At 26.8% G+C, this 25389-nt stretch overlaps 1 protein-coding gene across 1 annotated transcript in view; it reads right to left on the bottom strand.

Moving 5' to 3' along the window:
- Nucleotides 1-516: 516 nt before the first annotated feature.
- LOC129616280 (solute carrier family 12 member 7) overlaps nucleotides 517-25389 on the bottom strand; it is a gene marked incomplete at its 5' end in the record, with an annotated part of 277715 nt that continues 252842 nt past the window's right edge. The window contains 6 exons of the mRNA XM_055531859.1: nucleotides 517-5252; nucleotides 8792-8931; nucleotides 9003-9202; nucleotides 10737-10832; nucleotides 24467-24520; nucleotides 24962-25069. Coding sequence (XP_055387834.1) covers nucleotides 5161-5252; nucleotides 8792-8931; nucleotides 9003-9202; nucleotides 10737-10832; nucleotides 24467-24520; nucleotides 24962-25069 — 690 coding nt within the window. The remainder of the gene's footprint in view (nucleotides 5253-8791; nucleotides 8932-9002; nucleotides 9203-10736; nucleotides 10833-24466; nucleotides 24521-24961; nucleotides 25070-25389) is intronic.

The following is a 25389-nucleotide window of genomic DNA, read 5'->3' on the forward strand; positions in this document are numbered from 1 at the left end:
ACAAATTTCGAGAGGTGATAACTTGACAGCGGGTGGAGATTGGAAAAAATTTTCCTCTAATGAAATGAACTAGTATCGAAAAGTTGCTCAAATTTCAGACTCCTACAACCTGGGGTTTAGAAGAAAAATGACATCAACAATTTGGCATTCTTTAAGCAATTCAGCTTTGACACAAATTTTGAAATTTAGTTTTACACAAATAATCGAATTGAATTAAATTACAATATATGTATCACAGAATTATGTAGTTAAAAGTTTCTTGTTTAGTTTTGTAATAGTTATATTTATGCAACTTAGGATTTATGCAATTTTAGGAACGTAATAAAAACAATTAATGTATCTAATTTGTACCAGATATTAATATACCAAAAATTCTCTATAAATAATATAATATGAAATTATATTATTTATATGAAATGATATGATATGAAAAAATTAAATCACTTAACTATTATATAACTATCCTGTTCGATTAATTAAGAAAAGGCAATTTAAAAGAAATATAAAAAAGCAAAATAAATTAAATACGTTTATTAGAATTTAAATAACAACAAAAACATATAAAATGAAAACATACATTATTTGTACAAAATTATGTAATATTATTTTAATAGCCTTATGACGTCCAAAAAATATAAAAGTTTTGAAATAAATAATAAAGTTTGCTGACCTCCAAATTATAAAAACAAGATTTTTAATTTGTGTTTACACCATTTTCTGCTGCGTTGCCACAAGTAGATGAGTTTAAAGTTTTGCAGTATAAACTGCTATAAAAATTTTTAATAAACCTTAATTTTTTTTTAATTTGAAACTTTTAGCATTCAAGTTTTTAAATTTAGCTGTTCAAAAATATATTGGATCCTACTTATTACTATTAAAAGTAACTTAAATACAATGTATTTGATTTGCAATATCTTGATATTAAAACTTAATAAAAAAAAATATCTACAATTTATTTCAGGAGTTTAGTGGTATGTTTTAAAATAATATTAAATATACTAAAATTTTATACATAATAGACATTTTATACATAATAGATACAAATGATAGAATTATAATTAATATCGAATGATAAATCGAGATATGATACATTGCAAAATGAAAGGATCGTTTCAATATAGATGCCAATATTAATAACTCTATAGCAACTAAAAAATTTCTATGTATTCCAAGAGGAAAAATAAATATTCTCTATACTCTTTGTACTTAAATATTTGAAATAAACTTAAATTTTACCATTAGAGTACCGTCTACCCTGTGTATAGTGCTTCTGTAATAAAATTTATTGTAAGACCATTTTTTTGCAGTTTTTCAGAAAAAAAATTTGTAAGAAGAACAAATTACATATATATAAATAAATAACCTAATAATTTTTTATAATTAATTACAAATAATTAATTTATAATTTAATAAACATAAACAATGCTTATGATCAAAAATGGTCGCCCATATTACTAACTTTAAATTTTTTCGTTGAGTGTATTTTTAAAGGGTAGTTCATCAAGTTCATCAATGTTTTCACTAGTAAAAAAAGGAAAGGCAAAGGGTAGTACCAATTTATTTAATATTTATCATTTAAAAAAATGCAAGCATAAGTTTGGAAAATTGATTGGTATAAAACAGATTGCTTACTGTTTTGCAGTGCAACAATTTTATGTAAGCGACGAGCTGTTAACAAATATATTTTTAAATTAGTACAATTCGTATCTTATATGCTAATTCTTTTTATGTATTTTCATTTTGGTTTTAATTTTTTTTCTTCAAAATGTTTCATATTTAAATACAAATCACTAAATAAAATATTGGTTTTGATTTTTTCTTTATGTCTTTTGTTTAATTTTCTAAACATATTTTTTTAACTGTAATATATAATCTAACTCTTCATTTTAATTTTATGATTAACAATTCATTTTAAATAAAAACAATTCTTCTAACATAATATTTTTAATTTTTGTGAATTTTTCGGTATTTTTTGCTTATTTTGTATATCTTTTTAAAATATACGTTTTATATAGCTGTAGATTTTTTTTAATTAAGATTTTTTTTCATATTACACGTATCATTTATTTGATATAAACTTTATAAATTTTAAACGAACTTTTATAAACAGAATTTTCGTGGTATATAATGTTATATATAATACATATTTATTTATCATCATGGTAATGCTATATTATACTAACCCAAAATTATATTAGAATTTACTATTATATACCCATACTTCTACAATAGTGTTTCTTATATTTCTCTATTGCCTAACGTTATTCAATCTTTTAGTAGTAAGGATGTAGAACATTAATTTTTGTTTTTTTTTTTTTATTTTGGCTAATCTTTGTGTTTTAATTGAATCAGTAAATTTCTTTTTACCTTTTCAGTTTCAAAATTTTATCTATTTCAAATTGTTATTAAACAATCTTCGTTTTTTTATATTATGCAATTAAGTAGTTTTTGTATTTAACGAATTTAATATAACTACTTAATAACGAATATGAATTTTGCTACAATACAGTAAAAAAAAATTATTATTTTGAAAATTTAAGTTTGATTTAAAAGAGCAGTTTTTATTATAACTATTTGAAAACTTTTATAATACATACGTATAAATATATCAACTTGGAGTTTTGGAAAATTTGATGATGTGTTTTATATGCTATTATCTACATACCTATTTGTAAAATTGCGTTATTATACAATTATACTAATTTTATATGAAGCTCATAATTTAGCATTGTTTTTTTTTTTAGTATATAATTTTACTTTATTTTCATTACTTTAAGTTTCCGCACAAAGACAGATTTAGGGTATTGAATACTGTTCCAGACTAAATCATTAACGTGCCCTTAAGGTAAGTAAGTTATGTTGTAATATTATAATTATATTTTTGTTTCAATACTTGTCTGAATTTTTGCTAGAAAATTTATGCTATTTTTTCAAGATAAATTATACATAAATTATATAGGCTATACATAAATTAAGAAATGTCTAAATTTTTTATTGGGAAGAGCCGGAAGTGTACAGATGGATAAAATTGTATACAATTTTAGAACATAAAAAATTAAAATATTGTTTAGATATATTTAAAACCAATAAAGACATTAAATAAATTGTAGAATTTTATTTACATATTATGTAAAACTTTCCTATGTTCCCATGTAATTTTCTTTTATTCAATTAAATCTCGACCAGTGAAATGTGTTCTGGAATTAATAGCATCTTAGTGGAAGGTAATACAACGTAAATAATTTTTCAAACTAATTAATAACTTATAATTATATTTCAAATGGTGGCAAGAAGTATTTTAAATGAAAAACAAATCTGTTATTTCATTTTGCCTATATTACTGCAGGCATAAAGAAGTAATTTCGTACATGTAACAAAGTGGCAGTAAAATGTAAGAATATCACTTCGGTGGATCAGATTTGACAATTTTCAATTTCAGATATTTTCCTATCAGGGTTTAAAATTTGAAAAGTTGTTTAGAAAGCCTTTAAGATTTTATTATGGCAGCATATGTAACAGAAAATTTGGTGAAAAACTATAACTAAATAACAAGAGGTATTTACGTAAACTTATTTTTGTAAAAATTATATAGGGTTTTTATTCAAAAGCAAAATGTTTTATACAAGAAGACAGCTATGCCAATGTATCGTTTTTGATTTTCTAAATAATTATTAGCTTCATCTTTATTTCATATTAATAATTTGCTGTATTAATTTTATATACGCTGTATTTTTACGTTACAAGTACCTATTTACATACGCATATTTATTTCCACTTCGTCGTTATGATGAAATTATGTAACTAGAAGTGTATATTTAAATGTATATGTATTCTGTACTGTATATATTTTATATACATTAATATATTATTATAATATGTAATATTTGTTATATGTATAAAAATGTATTGCATATCATTAAATATGTAAGAATATAAAAAATAAAAAATATATTTATTTAACATTTATATTTTATATATATTACAATAATATATTTATATTTATATATTTTTAATATACATATACATATATATATATATGTATGTGTATATTTAGTGCTCAAAGTGAGGCGGGATGGAGTGGGATGCCATTCCAGTACTTTTAAATAATTGGAAATCCATCCCACTACTTAATAGGAGAGAAAAATGCGTTCCAGAACACGTTTTTCAAAATTTAAGAAAATTTTCTAATGAATTTTAAAAATTTTTTTAACAAAAAATTTTAAATGTAATTTTAAATAAGACTAATTTCAAATAGTAACGTATAATTTTTTTCTATTAACGAAATTTTCGTTACTACAATACTTGCATCTATGCGTCTATGCATTTCTTTGGTAACAATTTGCACAGTTTTTGATTCAATTTTTTGTTGAATTAATTTTGAATATAAATATTCTCGTTAGTTTACTTCCAAAGTTTCGTAAATTTTGTTTAGTTATTTTTTTAAAAAATAATTAAAATAATACTTTTTTTTTTTTATTTTTTTTTTACCATCTTACCACTTTGAGTATCCCACTTCGACCACTCAATATATAATCAATATATCAATATATAAATTAAATATCCAATAAATCTCTTATAATATTTATTAAAAGAATACTGCTGAGATGTTGGAAAATATGTATTATAAAATTTACTTAAAAATTTGCAAGATGTGTAAGTACTATACAAGTCTAAGTATTTTTATTTCTTAACTAGATCTTATGCTATATATAATTTGGAGTTAGTTTAATACAATTTGAAATTGATCATCTATATTAAACTGAAAAAGTTGATTAATTATTTAAATTAATTTGAATCTAATTTATATATATATATATATATATATAAATATATATATATATATATATATATATATATATATATATAAATGTATTTATATATATATTGTAATATAAAATTAATTTCAGTAGTTTAACTAACTAGTTTTTTTAACTGATTTTAATTTCAAGTTTTTGGCGTTGTGTTTTTATTTTTGGTTTGCAAGTAAGACAAAAAAATTTTTAATTATTTAAAAATACAAAGGTATTAAGTAAATGTGTTTCAAGACTTTAATTTTGGTTCTTAACTTTAGTTATTAAGTTAAAAGAATCGCATCTCGTAATTGTGGCGACTTTTAAGTATATTTGTTGTACATACGTTTACACATTGAACTAAGTTGACTTAAGAATATATTGTTATAACCTCGCGTCCTCCACCACGCACCATTAAAACACGTTCTAATCCTTCAGTTAGTACTTCTAAAAACTCCATATCTAAAAAAATGTATAAAAAAGAAAACAAATGGTTATATTTTATTAATATTAACCCATTTTTAGAGCAAAATATAATAAAAATCTAAATTTAAATTGAATATATATAGAGCCAAATTTACATTTTTCTAGGTATGTTAAATATAAGCTTACGAATGGTCTAAAAAGTGGAAAGAAGTATTTAACAGACATTTTTATAATATTCTGTAACACTTTCACTTAACTAGACAATACACATTGCGGTCAGTTATGTGCTGACCACATCAGATTTTTTTAATAGCTTTTCTTATTTTAAGTTTTACCTTATTATTTTAAAAAAAAAAAACATATCTATACGTATATTACAGGTGTGTTTTTGGAGAAAATAAGTAAACTTAAAATATCTCATACACAGGATGGAACACAATTTTAAAACTAGAGATATGATACTTGCAGGGCTGGCAGCGCAAGCACACACGACTAGTTTTTACATAAACCACGATATTTTCTATTACATATTTATCGTCTATCGTTGAATTGTGGTGAAGATATTTTCAGCGTTTTTGTTAAATTGTAAATGTGGAAAAATCACCATCATCGAATTTTTACCAAAATACAGATAAAAGCTTTCCTATGCATTTAACTTATTCAGCGTTAAAATTTTTTATGCAAAGCAAATTTCCCATTTTTTTCGTTCGATCTTTTTTTTTCAAATTTGATCTTAATTCTATTTTTTATGTCCTCTTTGCTCCGCTTGAGCTAATAATTACTATTGAGGTACTTGAAATGAGTGTGAGTGACAATGTTTTGGAATAATTTTATTTTTGTTTAATTGGTCTTGAGGCGTACTTTTTCAGGCTATTCGCTTAGTTGGGTTAGTTTTTTCTAGTTGTCAGCGAACGTATAAGACAGCACTGGTATGTCATCTAGGGAATCAAAGTTTTCGAGAAGTTTGGACCACCACTAAATGGTTTGAGGCGTCCTATGATCTATGTGACGTTAATGTTTTTCTCACTCATTTCTGTTTGCTGTCCCTTTGTTTTCTTACAGGGTCACTAAGTATTCTTTGTTCATGCCGCCTGGTGTCCGTATTTCTATACATTTCCCTAATGAACTTGGTTATTTTGTAGGGGAATCTCCTATTTTTGTGTGCTTGCCATATAGCTATCAAAAAATTCTCAAAATCGACAATTACAATATATAATGGTGAACTGAAATCTGCCGATTGCTTTTAGGGTTAAGTTTCTTTAATTTCGGCTTATTTACAATGATACCTTATATCCAAGCATCAGGTATCCTCTCACTGCTCTTTCAACAGAATTTCAAATAGAATATCTGCTGTTCAGTTTAGATCAGTTCTGCGGGTTTTTTATAAGAGTCCTAATCACTGTTTTTCTTCTTTTCAGCTTTTGCCTTTATTGTTTCTCTCTTTGTTGGAGGATTCTGAAGGCTGATGTTCTCAATGACTTATTATTTGTCTGATGTGCTTGTAAATATGTTTGTCACTGTCAATATCTGCGCTACTTCAGACTGTGACGTCTAGTAGAAATCATTTCCATCTGCTGCTACCGCATATGTGATCTGTCTGTTTCTTGACTCTTTTGTTGGATGACTACCATGTGTGGTTGTAAGTGTTCTTGTGGGCGAAGAGATGCTCGCAGATAGCCATGTATATTTATTCCATACCAGGTACTCCCGGTTATTCTTAATTGTGGCCATACAGATTTTCGATCACCAAGTTTGGCATTAAGGTCCCCGAATAATATTACATTGTTAGTCTTGTGGATGCTATTTATAGACGCGATAAGTTGATAGTAGAAGGCGTCTTCACTTTCACGCGAGCAGATACAGTTAGAGCGCATGAATTTTTAATATTTTCTTTATGCTGGTGAAAAACATGGCCAATACTAGTCTATCTGATAATGCCTTCAAGATCATCAATTTTATTTTTATGATACCTATAATATCCCTACACTGAAATCGCTGTCATCCTCGCTACTGAAGTTCATTTTGTTTCCACTAGATGTCATCATTTCGCGTTTACTAGCCCATCGAATTTGACCTTGTGCGAGGATTTCAACACGAAATCTGCCCATTTTCGTATCAATTTGTGTTAATCCTGGATCTGTGCGAACGTTGCCATAACCTATTCTAACCCTAATACGTGTTTCAGCGGTCTTTACTGTATGGTCAGTTAATATACGTTGGTTGTTAATGTTAGTTCACCACTGTCAGTCCCTCATGGTATATATTTTTTTTTATTATTTTATAAGGTTATATTATTGTATTGTATTTTACTACCACGAACGTAGTTGTTAATTTGCATTATTAAAGAAACTATTTTATATTGTTTTTATACCCTGCACTTCGTGAAGGGTATATTAACTTTGGTATGGAGTTTGTAACTACTTGAAGGAGTCATCTGCGTTATGGATATATATATATATTCTTGCTCAGCATAAAATTCTGCGTCGATTTAGACATGTCCGTCTGTCCGTCCGTCCGTCCGTCCGTCCGTCCGTCCGTCCGTCCGTCCTTCCGTCCGTCCGTCCGATCGCACGATAACTCAAAAACGAATAATGCTATCGACACCAAACTTTCACAAGTTTTTTCTTTTGTGCCAAGGACGAGCCCTATTGTTATTGGACTAATTTGGACAACGGGTTCGGGTAGCTGCCATACAACTCAAAGAGTTTATTTTAAATATTTCAAAAACTAATAAAGCTATAAATATAAAATTTTGTATACATGTGTCCAATTATATTCTACACATGCTCTAAATTATAATGGGATAGCTGCACCGGTTCGGGTGGCTGCCATACAACTCCAATAGCAAATTTTTTATATTCGGAAAAATAATAAAGTCAGATTCATGAAACTTGGCAGTCATGTGTCCAATTATAGGTCAAATATATTTCTGAAGTTTTGATGGAATTGCTTGACAGGTTCGGGTACTTGCCATACAACTCCAGAAGCTAATTTTAAATATTTGGAAAAATAATATAGTCAGATACATTAAACTTGACAGATGTGTGTCGAGTTATAGGCCAGATATATTTCTGAAGTTTTGGTGGAATTGCTTGACGGGTTCGAGTACCTTCCATACAAGTCTAAAAGCTTATATTAAATATTTGGAAAAATAATAAAGTCAGATTCATGAAACTTGACAGTTGTATGTCGAGTTATAGGCCAGATATATTTCTGAAGTTTTGGTTGAATTGCTCTACAGCTACGAGTAGCTCCCATACAAGTCCAAAAGTTTAGATATTTGGAAAAATAAAGTCAGATTCATGACACTTGGCAGTTGTGTATCCAGATATAAATCAGACATATCCGTGAAATTTCTATAGAATGGTTTCACTGGTTTGAGTAATTGCTATACAACAACAAAGGTGCAGGGTATAATTCAATCGGTTTATACCGACTGAAACGTTTTTACTTGTTTATAATAATATTGTATATTTGAAAGAAAAAAAATCCAATGTTACTATAATGGAAATGACATTAAAAGTTTATTTGCTAAAATGCATTTGAGGTACCTCAAAAAATTCAGTTTTACTTACAATTGCTTTCCCGATCTGAATGTGTTTCTTTCGGTGGTCCTGGTAAATTGATTATAACCAACTGGGCATCTTGTGATTTATTTACAATAACTTCATTTAATTTCACAGCCGTATGCATTCTACGTACGTTGATTTCATCTCTATTTTAATTAAAAGTATTGTTATATTAGTCTAACAATAAGTTTAAAAAGTTTAAAAAATATATACTGACGGCATATTTTTCTTTGGATTTTTTTCTGGAGATTTTTGCCGTTTAGACGTATCTGGTTTTTCTGAATTTTCAGGTTGTTTCTCTTCTTTATCCTGACCCTTTTCGTACTCTCCTGAAATGTTTTCATCCTTTTCAGCATTTTTGGCGGGCGATGAGTTTTCTTTATCAACATCGCTACCATCGTTGTTCTCTGAACTTAACTAAAAAAATGAATTTGAATAATTAAAATTAAGGTATTACTTACATCATTTCTATATATTTTAATTGCAAAAAAACTACTTAAACAAAACAATAAAAATACTACAGGTAATATATTTAAAATTTCTATAATACTGTTAAAATTTCCATAATATAGTCAATAAATATCTTTAAAAAGAAAATAAGTTATTTTCCAAATATACTAAATTTATAACAACATAGTCCATTTTGTGTTTTGTGTTTCGTATTTCGATTTAGAATTGCTTCATTTTGTTAATTTTTGGTTTAAGTTTTTGAAAATTCTTAAGTGGTTATGAACAGGTAATTCTAAGGAAATATCTTTTTCTGACAGATCTATTAAAAACCATGAAAGTTCTGGAAGAATTGAGTTATTTGGAAGCTAACAGTTTTTATAGTATGTGTTCGTATAATGTTTGATTGAAATGTGATACAATGTACTTAATTCAGATATTTGATTAACTTTAATAAACTATTGTGTTAATTCACTTACTAAAAAACGTACAATTAACGTGCCGTAAAAAAACGGATTCTCTTTAAAAAATTTGAGGCAAAAACATAAATTTATAAACATATAAAATTATGATGTAATAAAACGAAGCTAAAAATAATTTGAAAAAAATTCAAATATCAAAATGTATGAATATGATTAATACTTATTTTAATTAACGCACACAAATAAGTCGAATTAATTTGCTTCTAATAAGTTGAATAAGTCTATTAAACTTATTAATAAAATTATGAAGTGATGAAATATAAATTAATTTAGTTACGCTGACACCCTCCGACTTGACGAAATAGAAATCCATGGTTAAAAATAGTTATCGCTGGTTTAAAATATTATTTAACTTAAATTTTATTACCTTCCGCGTAAATTTTCACTATAATATTGGTGAAAACTAGTTCTCTTCCTTAAGTTTATTTCCCCTAGGTGAATGCATAATACTGTAAAGACTGCTGAAAGAATATTGGTTGACGAAAACTGGTTTATTTAATTTGACGAAATTGAGGTAATAATCAATTAATTGATCCTAAGACAAATAAATAAAGCAAGAAGGTCGTAACTGGAACATTTGCACATGCAACTACCTATCCGAACACAAGAAATTATGATTATTCTAAATAGCTTTTTGGTGAACGCTAAATAAGAATCTATTGAGAGTTCCCGGTGAAAAAATATTTCTAAGCTGAACCTAGAAGGTGATGACTCAAGCAGACTTTGCGCGAGAATATTGGACTTTGATTCACCGGAGAAAAAAAAATACTAGGCAACTGTATTTTTGAGCTTCTCAAGTTTCTTAAATTTAACATGATCCAGGATTTCAAGTAGTTGCTGTAGGACCATGCCGATTACGTCTTGAGTAAACAACCGATCCTTATATGGTCAAATATAGAGTTTTACATCTACATCTAAAATCTATTGTCAATTTATAAAACTAAAATTTGTGTTTTACAACTTTTTGATGTCGTATTTTTATACAACCATAAAAAATTTTTAAATTGTGTAAAAGTAAATACCTCGTCCGTCGTTCCATCCTCATTATCTGGATCAGCAAATCGAACTTTGGATGAAGTTCTCGTAGTTTCATGGTGATGATCAACTATTGTTTGTACCTATACACAATATAAAATAAAAACACAAAGAAAGATTCATTACAAAAAGTTAAAAATCTTTTAATTAAGCACTAAGCCATTAACAATTAAAAAGCTACATATCATCTTATGTTTCAAAACAATATTGGTTTTAATATTTTTGTTTTTCAAAATATTAAAAAGATATTGTTGATAAGCTTAAACCAATATTTACTAACAAAAATATAAGCATTCATATTGAGTCCTTAAATAGCTTTCCATCTTACGACTGACAAAATGAAAAATGAAAATATTTGCAATGAAAAGTATTTAAAATATCTGATTTGGAACTTTTCCAATCCTATGATCTGAAAAGCATACACAAAGGTGAATTACATGCACGTAAATAGTATGTGAAAGAAAATATTTCTACTTATTATGACTATCCATTTTTTCATTCGGAAAGTGAAGTTAATTAATAAAAAGTTTTAGAATTGATAAGCTTGAATTGTAATTATAATTTAGCTTACATCAAATTGTATTTAAGATTCTATAAAACTATTTAGGTATTCTTTCATTTAGGTATATTTAGGTATTTTTATAGTTCAGAATTTTCGATATAAACATTTTAACTCAAAATTTTCGATATAAACATTTTAACTCAAAACACTTGTATAAAATAATGAAATAAGTTTCAAAAATTACTCTTCTTCTAAGGTATGTATTAGAGTACAAATTTCTCGACTAAGCAACTATTCTTAGAATCATCCGGAATCTGCTTAAAACAATAGAAATTGATATTGAATATTAATTTAATATTAATAATGCAAAAAATATTTCTATTATATAATATGGTCAAATCTTGACAAACCCAATAATCAGGGCAAAAATACTTACTTACATAATTCACAAAAAGTATATCAAAGTATAAAAAATAAATATGCATTTAACTCAGTTCTGGCGCAATAATGCGTAACTTTCCGAAATAATGAAATGAATAACCTTAGTATGAAACCATATAAATATGATTTTATATAAAACTTATTACATATAATTATTAATAAAAAATTCTCATTTATAAAGAGTACGTGCGCATAAAAAAAAGAATTTATAAAAGTAATATGTTTTGAACCAGCCAGCTTTTATCGCTAAATGATTTTTGATAAACTTTATAATTCCTCAATAGATAATTTTCTAAAGTAATCGAATAATTGTTTTCGTTTAATACTTTGTTCAAGTTTAAAATTTTTTTATTTTCGCAAACAATCTGTATGAATGTAAAAATAGTAATGTTATTAGCTTTTGATTGCAAAATAAATAACTAAAGCTTCAAAAAAATCGTTTTGAAAAAAAAACTAAAATTCTACCAATACTGGGAACCACGCCAATACTAGTAGTAAAAAATCATAATATGTACGAGTATATCCAAACAGGAGATGTATTCCATAAAACTATCAAATGGATCGACAGTTTCCCTAACAGTCGATAAGCTTTTCCGAAAATAAAGGAGAGTTTTTAGTAAAAAGTTAATTCCGTAGCATTTCAATGAAGTTTTTAACTGGCACATGATGAGATCTTGGGCTTAACAAATTTTGGTTTTGTGGCATTTAAAGGAGAAATGAAGATGGAAAAAAAGAAATGGAGATAATTTTTTTATATCACTGCAGCGTTTAATATAGCGCGACGCTAAAACAAATTCAAAATCATATAAGTTTTCTTCACCAACTAGACCTGAAACAGCAAAGCACGACTTTCTATACTAATACTCCAAGCTATAGAGATATGCCAGAAACTCCCTACAATGTAAAAATGCATTTATGTTTAGATAATGCGCTTTTATTTTTTTGGAATGTTTTTTTTTATTCAAAAATAAAAACGCCAACATGGTTTCAATAAAATAGGGCCCCATTACACTTCATGTTTCTTGTTTTTTGCATTTGGAATTGTTCTATGATCAATTTTGAAAGTATAAAGTTATCTGAATGAAGTACATATATAGGGTTTCTTTGAAATCATCAAATAAAATTGTACGATTTCATCAAAATTATAAAAAATAAAATTTTTGATTAATGTATTTAATTTTTGAGTACGATTTCGTTTTTTCTTAAACATATTGCATTATTTGGACTTTGAGATTATGTATTATTTAATTTGTATTATTTAATTTTATGACTTACTTCAATAAAAAAAAATTTTGTTTTAATTTATTTTAATTTAAAAGTTTCCACTTATATAACAAAAAAAAGCTAATGAGAATTTGGCTTTTAGTAGAGTTTCATTTTGTGCCGTCTGAATTATACGAAAGTTCGTCAGTAACTTCTGGTAATAACCAGAACTCAAATATTAAATTTCAAGGAATTCCATCAATTCGTTCCGTAGATATGGTAAAAAATGTAAAATCGGCCTCCAGATTAATTTCCAACTCTCGATCTTTCAAAAAGTTTATAGATCAATTTTTTTAATACCTCGAATTTAAATATTAAATTTCAATGAAATCGGTTGATTATTTTTCTTTATATGTGCAAAAATGTATATTTGGCCCTAGCAAACGTCTGGTTGATGAAACCTGATTTCTTCTAAAAGTTAGGAAGTTTCACGTACGGTCGAGTGTAATATTATATTTCAAGTAAATCTGTTGAATATTTTCTTCAAAATGATTGGAAATGTAAAACAGGCCCGTTAAAAAGTTCAGTTCAATTTAATAAATCCGTCACATTGTTGAAATAAACTCACATAAAAAATTTCATGAAAATCGGTTCAGCCGTATTTGATACACGCGTGCACACACAGATCAGCAGACCGACAAACCGACAGATCGACAGACGGACGTATCTCTAAATGTTGTTTATTTGCGCTTACAATATATTTCCATTTTTATAAACTACAAAAAATTGAGGTTAATCTAAAACCAAGTTGGGAAAACTGTCAATTTCAGATTCTTGAATTATTGTTTGATGTTTGTTTATTCCTGATTTGAAGTAATTTCTGATCTTTATGCATTTACAAAATTTTCAAGTTGAAATCGAATGAAGCTATAGCAATATCACTTGCAGATATAGACAACTCTGTATACAAATTCAAAAAATTCGACAAACTGATAATGTGCGCTTTTTTAAGTAAAATAAAATTGTAAAATTATTGAAAGTTACTTTATTAATAAAGCTTTTAACCTAAAAATATTCTAGATATTGTTTGCTGTTTTTCAAGTTGTTTCAGAACCATTCAAACTCAATAGCTGTAACTTCACCTTCATACCTAAAGAAAAGGGATCTATTACATTCATATTGCTAGTTGGGTATCCAGATGTTGACAATGTATTCGGTTTATATTGTACATATGTACGTTATTCAGTTTACAGAGGATGATTCAGCAAAACGTTGCAAGCCACACACCATTGGGTAGCGGTCCACAAATGAGAAAAATTTTGTTCGCAACATGGCATTAATCGTATCCGTTTTCGAGTTACAGGAATTTTAAGAAAATTTTTCGAAATTTTAACACATTCAAGTTTTTTGTTTATAACTTCTAAACTAGGCGTGTTTGCAAATTTTGCGTCTGTAGTTTTGAAATTATGTTCCATTCTGTGTGTCAGGTATTTTAAATTTCCTTTTATTCTTCAAAAACACACCAATATAATATCCATACAGATATGTTTTTTGCCTAATAAATAATATGATAAGGCTTAAAATAAGAAACGGTCTTAAAAATAGTTACAAAAAAGTACATAATTAAACAAATTATTAGCTCCTTTAGATCTAATATTTTTTGAGTAATTTATTATAGAACCTCGCTTTAAGTTATGCCGGTTAATATTGTAAATTACTGTTGACAATAAGCATTATAAGCGAGGCATACGTATAAAATAATTCGATACTAATTAGAATTCATGTACACTGGTATCTGGATTCTATAATGTGTACGAATAAAATGCGTGAATATATGATTAGTTAATACCAATAATATTTATGGTAATGCGTATAGCATACAATTTATATACAAGGTGTCTAGGCCTCAAATCCGGAAAAATACGGATTGTCAGATGAACTTTTTTTTATTGATAATTTTATTTTTCTTTTGTTCTTATTTAAAATTAAATTAAAAAAGTTTTACCCTTAAAAATCAATATCAGCGACTTTCCGCTCCTAAATGATTTTTGAAACTACCCTATAAATAAATTGTTCAATACTGTAATATAACATTTTTTTATTAAATTTTGTCTTAAATTTTGTCAAGAAATTTAATGTGTTCTTATGTTTTGCTTGTTAATTACATACATATCGCCAAAAAAATGTATAACTAAATGCGTACATACATACTTATTAAAAAACAATGTAGATTTTATTAATTTTATAAACTTCTTGTTATAAGTTACACTTAAAAATCAATTTATATACAATATTCTACCAAAAGTAAATAAAATTAACTCCATTAGTTCCATTTTGCAAAGAGTGGTCACATAGCACATGGGAGGAGTAGAAAGGCTAGGATGGGGGGTAGAAGTCCTGCTTTTTTTAGTATTAAAATCCGATCTCATGCCTTTTGTCCCACGTCTCTAGCCCTTCTAGAAGTACGCGTACTTTTTTGCACCTTAGAAGTAGCTATATGTGTATTATAATATATATATAATATATATATATAATATAAAGCGTACTTTCCTTTTGTGAATTATTTTAAAATTTTTTTTTTATTTTATTTTGTTTCAATTTTTTGTTTTATTATGTTTATACATACACATATGTATCTTGTTATAAAAGATAAATATTTTTATAAATGTTTAAGAAAAATTTCCGAAAAAATATTGTTATAATAATTTGGAAAAATTCGCAAAAATTTTAAGTACATATGTACATACATAAACATGTACATATATTTTTTTTAAAGCTTCCTATATGAGTTGAATAATATTCAAAACTGTTGTAAAAACTCTAACTCTATAGGTACTGCAGTTAATATACTAGGCTCCATGTTAAAATCAAACGTGCAACCGGAGGATATAGTGAGGTGCCAGTCTTGGAAAGTTGATAAGCAAACGAACAACAGCAATGCAGCGAAATTAAATATGATGAGGATTACTTTTCGCTCAAATGAAGCCAAACAAGAAGTACTGACAAGAAAAAAGGAACAAAATCGAAAAATATCATATAATGGTAAGAAATTATATGTAAATGAAAGTTTAACGTCAAAAAAAAGACAAATTTATAAATCTGCTAGGGAAATTTGTAAAGAAAAAAACTATAAGTATATCTGGATAAAAAATGGTAGAATTTTAGTGCGAAAGAATGAAGGAGCTAACATTAATGTTATTAAAATCTCTTCTGATTTAGAAAAATTATAATTGTAAATAATAAAATAAAATGAAACAATCTCCTTCTACCTTATCGCCTATAATGTCTACCAAACTCATAATACACTAAAATATTTGCAGTTTAAGAAAAAATTTCAATACGTTTCTTTCTCATTTACAATCAATGGAAGAATTCCCATTAATTATAGTCTTAACGGAAATCTGGATTTATGATAATGAGTCGGAATATTACAATATTGATGGTTACTCTTTGCACTGTGTAACAACATTGCAACACTGTCATTGTAACAACACCTATGCTTCGGGTGGTGTTGCTGTGTACACTAAAGTAAATTTCCCTAGTACGTGCTCTTCAATTTCCTTCAGTACAGCTGATGTAATTAAAATAAACTGTACATATGAATGCACGAATTTCATAATTTTCTGCCTATATAGGTTCAATAATACTCACTCAGAAAGCCTTACTTTTTTAAATGATTTTGATGATATTTTAATGAACGAATCAAGAAAAAATCTTATTGTAATGGGAGACTTTAATATTGACATACTAAAAGAAAATTCATTAATGAATCGTTATTTGTGTATGATGTCTTCACTTTTTTTAGATTCTTTAATTGACTTACCAAGTCGTATAACTGAGAATATAGTTCTTGTATTGATCATATATTTTTAAGATTGCAAAACCGATCAATAATTATGGAATTTTCAGTAGAAAATTCAATTCTCGGTATTTCAGACTATAACATGGTCTCTCTTGTTTTGCTCTCCAAGTCTCCAGCATTAATAAAAAATTGGTTAAACTCTTTCAAAAAAGTTGTTCAGAAATTCAAACTCATTGAAGCCTTACAACATGAGAGTAGGGAAGATGTTTATTGCGAAGAAAATGCATCTTATACTTATGATAGGTTCATTAAATTACTCGGAAACCATATTAACTTATGTTCTATAGAAGCCTCTAAACCAAGTAGGACAAGAAAATTAAAGTCTTGGATGACGGATCAGCTTTTATCAAAAATAAGATTCAAAAATAAGGTAAGCTTAAGATATAAAAATGATCTAAAAAATGTAGGCTTAAAAAATGAATTTAAAAAATTATGTAAGGAAATTAATTCTGAGATATCGGTATAGCGTGAAAGGTATTATTGTTCAGAACTTGATAAACACAGTGGTAACCCTAAAATGGAATGGCAATTAGTTAATAATATACTGAACTCTAATTCTGCTCATATTGAAATAAATGAAATTGAAATGGGCAATAAAAAAATTCATGAAAAAGCTCAAATCGCGAACGAATTTAATAAGTTTTTTATTGAGTCAGCAGATATTTCAGTTAATAATTTTAACCAACGATGTAACTGTGTGCAAACTAATTTCAGTTTTTTATACAAAAATATGCAATCTAACACTTTTGGTTTTTGGAAGTTACTAAAGAAGAAGTGAATGAAATGATTTTAAAGTTAAACAATAAAAAATCTTGCACTGAAGATAAAGTTAGTAACGTTCTATTAAAAGATATTGCACTTTATGTTAGTCAAATACTTAAAGTTACACATTTAATAAATGTGTTTAAAAAGGTGTATTTCCATCAGCTCTCAAAAGTGCTGAAGTTGTCCCTCTTCACAAAAAAGGCTCAAAAATAATGCTATCAAACTACAGATCTATTTCCTTATTACCTTCCATTAGTAAATTATTTGAGAAGTTAATCAAAAAAAGAATGATTGGTTTCCTTTCGAAAACCAACTTTTTTCATAATAATCAGTTTGGCTTTACTGAGGTTAAATCCACTGAAGATGCGATTTTAAAACTTTGGTCAGAATTATATTCCAGTTTAAATAATAGCAATAACACTGCAGCTCTATTTAATGATATAAAAAAGGCTTTTGACACCATTAACCATGAAATTCTTTTAGATAAATTAAAAGCTGCTGGTTTTAGAGGAAATATTTTAAAATTCTTGGGCTCCTACCTGTAGAATAGAGTGAAAGAGTGAAAGTAGATCAATTTTGCAGTGATCGATCTTATTTAAATATAGGGGTGCCTCAAGGCTCCGTTTTGGGACCGCTACTTTTTTTAATTTACATTAACTCACTATTTTTTCAGTCCTTTATGGGGAAAATCATTGGATTCGCGGATGATTGTTCTATTTCTTATAGTGAAAAAACTACATTATCCTTAAAGGAAAGCATAGATTATGATTTAAAATTATTTAAAAGGTGGTTTTTCTTACATAAACTTATAATAAGTAGTAAAACTAAACTTATTATATTCCAACTGAGGCAATCCCGTAATGAGAACCTAAATTTTCAGTTTCACGCTGCTGATTGCCAGGATTCCATATGGTCTTACATCTATGTCACCAATTAACGATTGTTCGAGAAATTGCTTTGGTATTGAAATAGTAGATAATTATAAATATTTAGGAATAACTATAGACAACAATTTGAACTGGAAACTTCACATTAATAATATTCATAAATATTTGTTATTATGCATCCTTAAATTCTATGTACTTAGGAACTATTGTTCTAAAAGCTTATTAATTAAATTTTACTATGCGGTAGTCCAATCCAAACTGCAATATGGGATTTTAGGTTGGGGAGGAACATATTTTAACACAATAGAACCCATTGTAATTGCTCAAAAATACATTATGAAAATTATCTACCATAAAACTAGAACATATAGTAGTTGGTCATTATTCCAGGAATCGTTTGTACTCCTGCTTAGACATCTCTATGCTTACAAATGTTTTAAAAAATTTTTTAAATCTGGAGCTTCATTACGTATACGTAGTTGCAATTATTATAATCTTAGAACAAACAAACTTAATCTAGCTAGTATTCCATTTGGATCGAAAACTCATTATAAAAAATTCTTTGAAATTCGAGCGCCAATTTATTTAAATAATTTTCCTCTTGACATCAGAAATGAAACTGTTTCTCATAAATATTTAAAATTATGCATTATCAATTAATTATTACGACTTTGAAAAACTTAATTAATTGTGGAATTTACTTGTTGTTGGTAATGGAAATTTTCCTATAGTCTTCTGCAAATAAATTCATTCCGTGAACGTTTCCTTCTCACTCTTTTTATTTCTTCTGTTATTCTTTTCAATTTTGAAAAGTTATATTGAGTTGAAAATACTCAGGAGAGGGAAAGTCCTCGTGTCACTTCATTAATTTGAAATGACCTATGAGATAATTTAAATAAAGATTTAATAAAGATTAAGCGGTGGTTTACAGTAAAAATTTTATCAAATCAATTATATTCATGGCAAATCTGTTGTTGATATAAGACCCGACATTGATAAAGATAGGGTTCTTACCTTCTGCACAGCACTTTTTCGAACAAAATCCTGCTGTCAGTTGGAAAACATATTATTAAATGCTGATAATCTTCAATTGTCTTTGCTTAAACCTGTGGACATTCCTCAAAAAAAAATTGTAATGCACTATCATTTAAAGATTAGCCATTTTGCAAACACAGAAAGGCAATGGCTATTTAAAGACTATAAAGAAGAATCCAGCTCTTCAGAGATAAATGATTTTAAATGGATAGTCTTGTCAGAAAACTATGACAGAATTAGTCCTGCAATGCTCAAAATTCCATATTTCGTTATTAAAATGCATGTGAAAAGAATTAGTGAAAAAGAAAATATTACCCTTTCTAAAGAACGTATTGCTAAGAAGTACTTTAACTGCGATTATCAAACTTTGTGTAATAAAGGAATTAAGCAAATGATATTAAATTACTTATGTTATATTGGGTAGAAACCAATGTGTAACTGCATGTTTAAAAAATAGTAGCTGGTTTGCTATACAAGAAAAGATATAAGAATTGATATAAATATAAAATAAAATTTGTCTTAAACCCCACATTTACTATTTACTATTAATATATAAATTGTATTAAGATACAGCTATGCAACACTAGTGAATTTCTCACTACTGCATAGTTTATATTTTTGTTTTCTATTTTATTTTAATTTTCATTCAGATTTTAATATTTTTTGTAACAATATAATATTGTGTAACTTTAAATTTTGTATTAATTAAGTTTTGAAATAATTATAAGTTAATAATAAATTGTTATATTATATACATATTATAGCATACTTTTATTAGACCTTAAATATTATAAAGTTGAATACATATTGCAAGTTTGAATAAAATATGAATAAAATAAAAAAAAAAAAACAAAAAACTTTCAGAGGAATGGGGGAGGCAGCTAAAATTTTTCTCTTACGGAAGTAAGTTTCTAGTAAAGATCCATTTATATTTTATGAAATTTCAACTTTTTTCTTTTCTTCACGAACAGAGGGAAACTATAAGCACTTATTTACAAAATTTTTGAAGAGTCTAAAAAAAAATTAAATGAATATAAATGAAAGGCAAAATGATGAACATCATCAGCATCAAATTCAACAACATGATTTTTAAAATTATTTAAATATTTTTTAAAATCCTCAAAATATTAAAATTTCTATTTTTTAGCACATTACGAAAAATTTTTTGAAAAAAAGTGCTTGTTAGTTTCACTCTGTTCATCCATCTGCCCCTCCGTGGACATGTTTACAAAACTTCTACACCCTTGAAGATAGAAAGGTAAAACTTAATATGTAAATAGATCTTTACTAGAAACTTATTTCAGTGGAAGAAAATTTTTACCTATCTCCCCTCTTCTAGAAGTTACACCCCACCAAAACCCTAAAAATGTAATTTTTTAACTATTTATTGCAAACATCAGCATCTCCTATTGCGGCATACTATAGTTAAACTGTAAAAAAACAAAATGGCCCTTCAAATTTACCGTTATTTAATACCTGTTTTTTCCTGATTTTTGATGTCGTTTTTTTTCTAGACCATAGGTCTAGTCTGAAATTTTAGCAGCTTTTAGACACTAACAAATAGTTCATTTCATTTGAAAAAAATTTTCTTCCATGTCCACTCCCTCCCAAGTTATAGCCTCTTGAAATTTGTAAAATTTGAATATTGGGCACCTTATATTTCTAAAACCGAAAGCTTTTTCAAATTTTTATAAACGCAAAAAGCTAACGATAAATTCCATGACATTATATATATGCAATCCTAGAGAAAGTTGCGCTTGGCTTTTTTTACAGCGGCATAGCATAACTGAATATTAAAAATAAATGGGTGTTTTTTCCCAAATTTTTGATACCGGTTTTCTTCTATAAAATAGATTCTAGACGTCTGGAACTTCTGCAGCTTTTAGGTACTAATAAAAAATTTTTCCAACTCCATCAACTCGTAGAAAGTTATCGCCTCCCGAAATTTGTAAAGGACGCATTTTTCGCGCATTTTTTTTTGAAAAGTAAAGATTTCCAATCCAAAAAACTGAAAAGTAAAATTTAATAAGCTGAAATGTAGAAAAATGAAATTTTCACGTTTATGTTTCTGAAATACTTTGAAACGAGAACAGGTGGAGTTTACAATCCCAGCTCTGTAAAACCCCTACGAATGAATGATTTTAAATGCTGTTTCTTTCCAGCACTGCAATTTCAGTAGCTTCCATGATATAAGATCAAATGACTTTCAAAGTTGTATGGCAGCTACCACCACAAGTCAAAATATTTCAACTAGTCCCATAAAATAAAAGAGCCCTAATAAAATATTTTCTTGTGTGCAATTTTAAAACTGTAGGTTCTATAATTTCTGAGATCTAGACAAATAACTTTTGAAGTTATAGGCAGCTATCATAAGCACTCATGATATCTTAATAGTTTTTACCAATAATAATGTAAGGAAAATTTAGTATACCCTTCGAACATATGTACGTTCGAAAAAGTGTGATGTTGTTTGTTTTCTAATTTTTTTCTCTATATTTATGGATACTGGAATTATATGTATGCATATTCAAAGTAACAATTTCCGAGAGTAATACTAATGTCTTTATAACTAACAAGGCCCAATGCTAAGAGAGAAACTTGAAAGCACGACCTTATTTTATATGGGTTTTTTTTTAAATCGAAGTGGCTATCTTTTGAGAAGAAATATTAAAATTAATTCACATTTATTATAAAACAGGTAAAATTTAGAAAAAATATTTGAAAAATCAAAAAAATATTAATATTTTCATTCATAATTATTGTAAAATTCTTGAAACAGCGGGAAAATAACAAGCACAACCTTTGCCTTCAATGTTTTATATGTTACTGAAAACATTTCATTATTTTTAAGTGAACAGCTTTTTTTTCTCATAGGGTAGGTTCACTCAAGATATGGGAAGTAACTGCGGTGTCAAGTTGAAAATATAATAAATGAAACAAGAGCAATCAATTTATAAAATGGCCCTGCCTATGTATGAATCTTAATAGTAAATGCAAACGGACAAAAATTTACATCAGTACCTACTACCTGTCATTTTTCAATCGGAGTTTTTGGGTCATTTGCTATTCGTAAGATACTATTTATTTCAAAAATAAAAAAGATATTCGAATCCGGTCATAAAATATATTATTGTCTTTTCCAAAACCTTTCAAATATTTTTTTACTTAGGTAATCTATATTATATTTTACAAGATTTTTCCAGTTCATGAACAGGTATACATATAATCTAATAAATAACAAAAACAAAAAAATGAAAATAGCAAAAGAGAATACTGGGTAGATACATTACTCAATTGATTATACATACTGTAAAACAAAAACAAAAAATGAAAAGCGAAAAGCGAAAGAGAATAAAAAAAGAGTAGTAATATTTTTTTTGTTTTTTTGCTTTACTACCATAAACAAAAATAAAAAGCAAAAGGAAGCGAAATATTTTAAATGAGTTAAGAGTAAAATAATTTTTTGTTGTTGTATTTAACATGGAATGGAATTAAAAAAAATAAAACTAAAAATTGTGAGAGATATAAGAACACGAATAACGTTACGTTACGCACTAAGGCAATTATTCTTCGTGTGCTTGCGAAATTTCAATTGAGTAAGTAGCCAAGCCAGGTCTGTATAAAGAAAAGAGGCATTGATTTTTTATTAATTCACATTCACTTTGGTTTTAAAGTTTAACGTGAAAGGTACTATTTTAATTGCGGATTCTTTTCTTTTTAAAAAATGGATAACAAACAAAACAAACGTAAAGAATATATGAAAGCATATCGTACAGAAAATTCTAAAAAAATTCAAATTCAAATGCAATCTTATTATGCAGCAAATCGTGAAGCAATTCTCGAACGAAAAAGTCAAAATACAGAAGCGACTTCAACTCTAAAAATATTTCCATTACTTTTATTTATCATTAGTATTCAAACCAATATGATATTTATGCATATACAAGTATATACCTGCATATGTATGCCATAATATGTACAAATTTTTCTAAACTTATTTTAAAATTGATTGCCACAATCCTGTTTTTACAACAGATAATGCTGCTTATAAGCAAACCACAGGGGCCCCTAGTATATTAAGTTTTAAAAATTTTTTCTCGCAAATAGAAGTAAAATTTAGATGTGTATATAAAATTTGTATTTAAAAAATAATATTTGATTGTATTTTAAATATTAATTTCTAATTCCCTCTTAAAATTTTTTCTTAACTACGTATTTATATCAATATTCAATAATTATCTTTCATTAATTATATTTTCAACTTGACACCACAGTTACTTCATATATCTTGAGTCAACTTACCCTATGAGAAAAAAAAACTGTTCACTTAAAAATAATGAAATGATTTCAGCAACATAAAACATTGAAAGAATTTTAATATAATTCAGAATGAAAATATTATTATATTTTCTTGATATTCAAATATATTTTTTCTAAATTTTACCTGCTTTATAATAAGTGTGAATTTATTTTAATATTTCTTCTCAAAAAATAGCCACTGCGATTTAAAAAAACCCATATAAAATAAGGTCGTGCTTTCAAGTTTCTCTCTGAGCATTGGGACTTGTTAGATATAAAGACATTAGTTGTGCAGTCATTATAACACGCCTTTGTGACATTCTCTTTTAAACATTTTATTTACTTTAATGTTTTTTAACTACTTACATAATATGTACTTAAAATATCTTAATAAAACTAAATACTTTTGTTGTGAGTGTTCCTACGCATTCTTATAATGACAATCAACAAATGAAATACGAGAACAACATCTAAGTATTAATTTATTTATCCTTATTCATTTTTTAAATTATTTGAAAACAATAACTATTGAAAAAAAAATAAAAAGAGTGTTTATAAAACTAGAACTTGCATCACACCATTATAATAAAAAACAAAAAGATAAAAATAACCAACAATAAGAGACCGTATTAATTGTAAATTCAAAGGAAAAAAACAATCAAACAAAGAAATGCTATAAAAATATGCATGTGACATTTGTATAATTTCTATTTCAATTTTTACCAAAGGCAACTTATCCTCTCCAGTTGTTTCGTTGAAATCCACCAGAGTTTGAGCCTTGTTGTATTTATTTTTTAAATTTTTTCAGCATTAAAATAAAGTAGAATATTTTGTTTTTGATTTTAAACTATAATTTCATTTTTTAATTGAAGTTGGAAATCTAAATTAATATCTAACTTATTTAAACAAAAATATCATGAGAACACACTGCAGATTTGGGAGGTGAGGTTTTTTTCAACGTTTGAGTTAAAAAAAAACATAAAAATTTTGTTTTTGTACTAAATAACATTAGAAAATTAAATTACAAGAATTTCATATACATACATATCTAAAAATATATATATAAAAAGTTTTTCTACGTTGAAATCTGCAATATTAATTATTTCTTGTTGAAAACTTGTTTTGAGAATTCTCACTACTTACTTTTTTACTCAAGGTAACGTTCAAATGAAATTTTAGAAATAAAAATTTAAACTATTGAAAAATAATAAAACTTACCACTTTTAAACTTTCTTTCTTGTTCAAACGAAGTTCTCGTAGCATTTGGTGTCGCTGCTCCATCATCAGGGTACGTTCATAAGTGTATGCTGATATATCGCTATTCATCTAAAATATTAAAATAAGGAAAACATCGGTTCAATTGTTCAACATATATAGATTTTTAATTAAAAAATTATGTTAATCTTACTAAACTACACAACTGCTTAAAAAATCGAAGGAATGAGCTTTACGGAAAGTTCAAAATTTTGTTTTGAATATTTTTTTAATTTATATTTAACTTTTCAAACTATTCATGATTAGCCAACACTAAGCATAGCTAAAGTATGCATTCAACTTATTTTTTTTCATTCTATGAAAATGGTATTTTTTATTTGAAAGAGATCGAGTTTTCCGTAATTATTTTAGCATTTAACAATTTTACTTGA

Source organism: Condylostylus longicornis, unplaced genomic scaffold (assembly GCF_029603195.1).
Source record: "Condylostylus longicornis isolate FDR11 unplaced genomic scaffold, ASM2960319v2 ptg000171l, whole genome shotgun sequence".
In the NCBI taxonomy this organism is placed as follows: Eukaryota; Metazoa; Arthropoda; class Insecta; order Diptera; family Dolichopodidae; genus Condylostylus; species Condylostylus longicornis.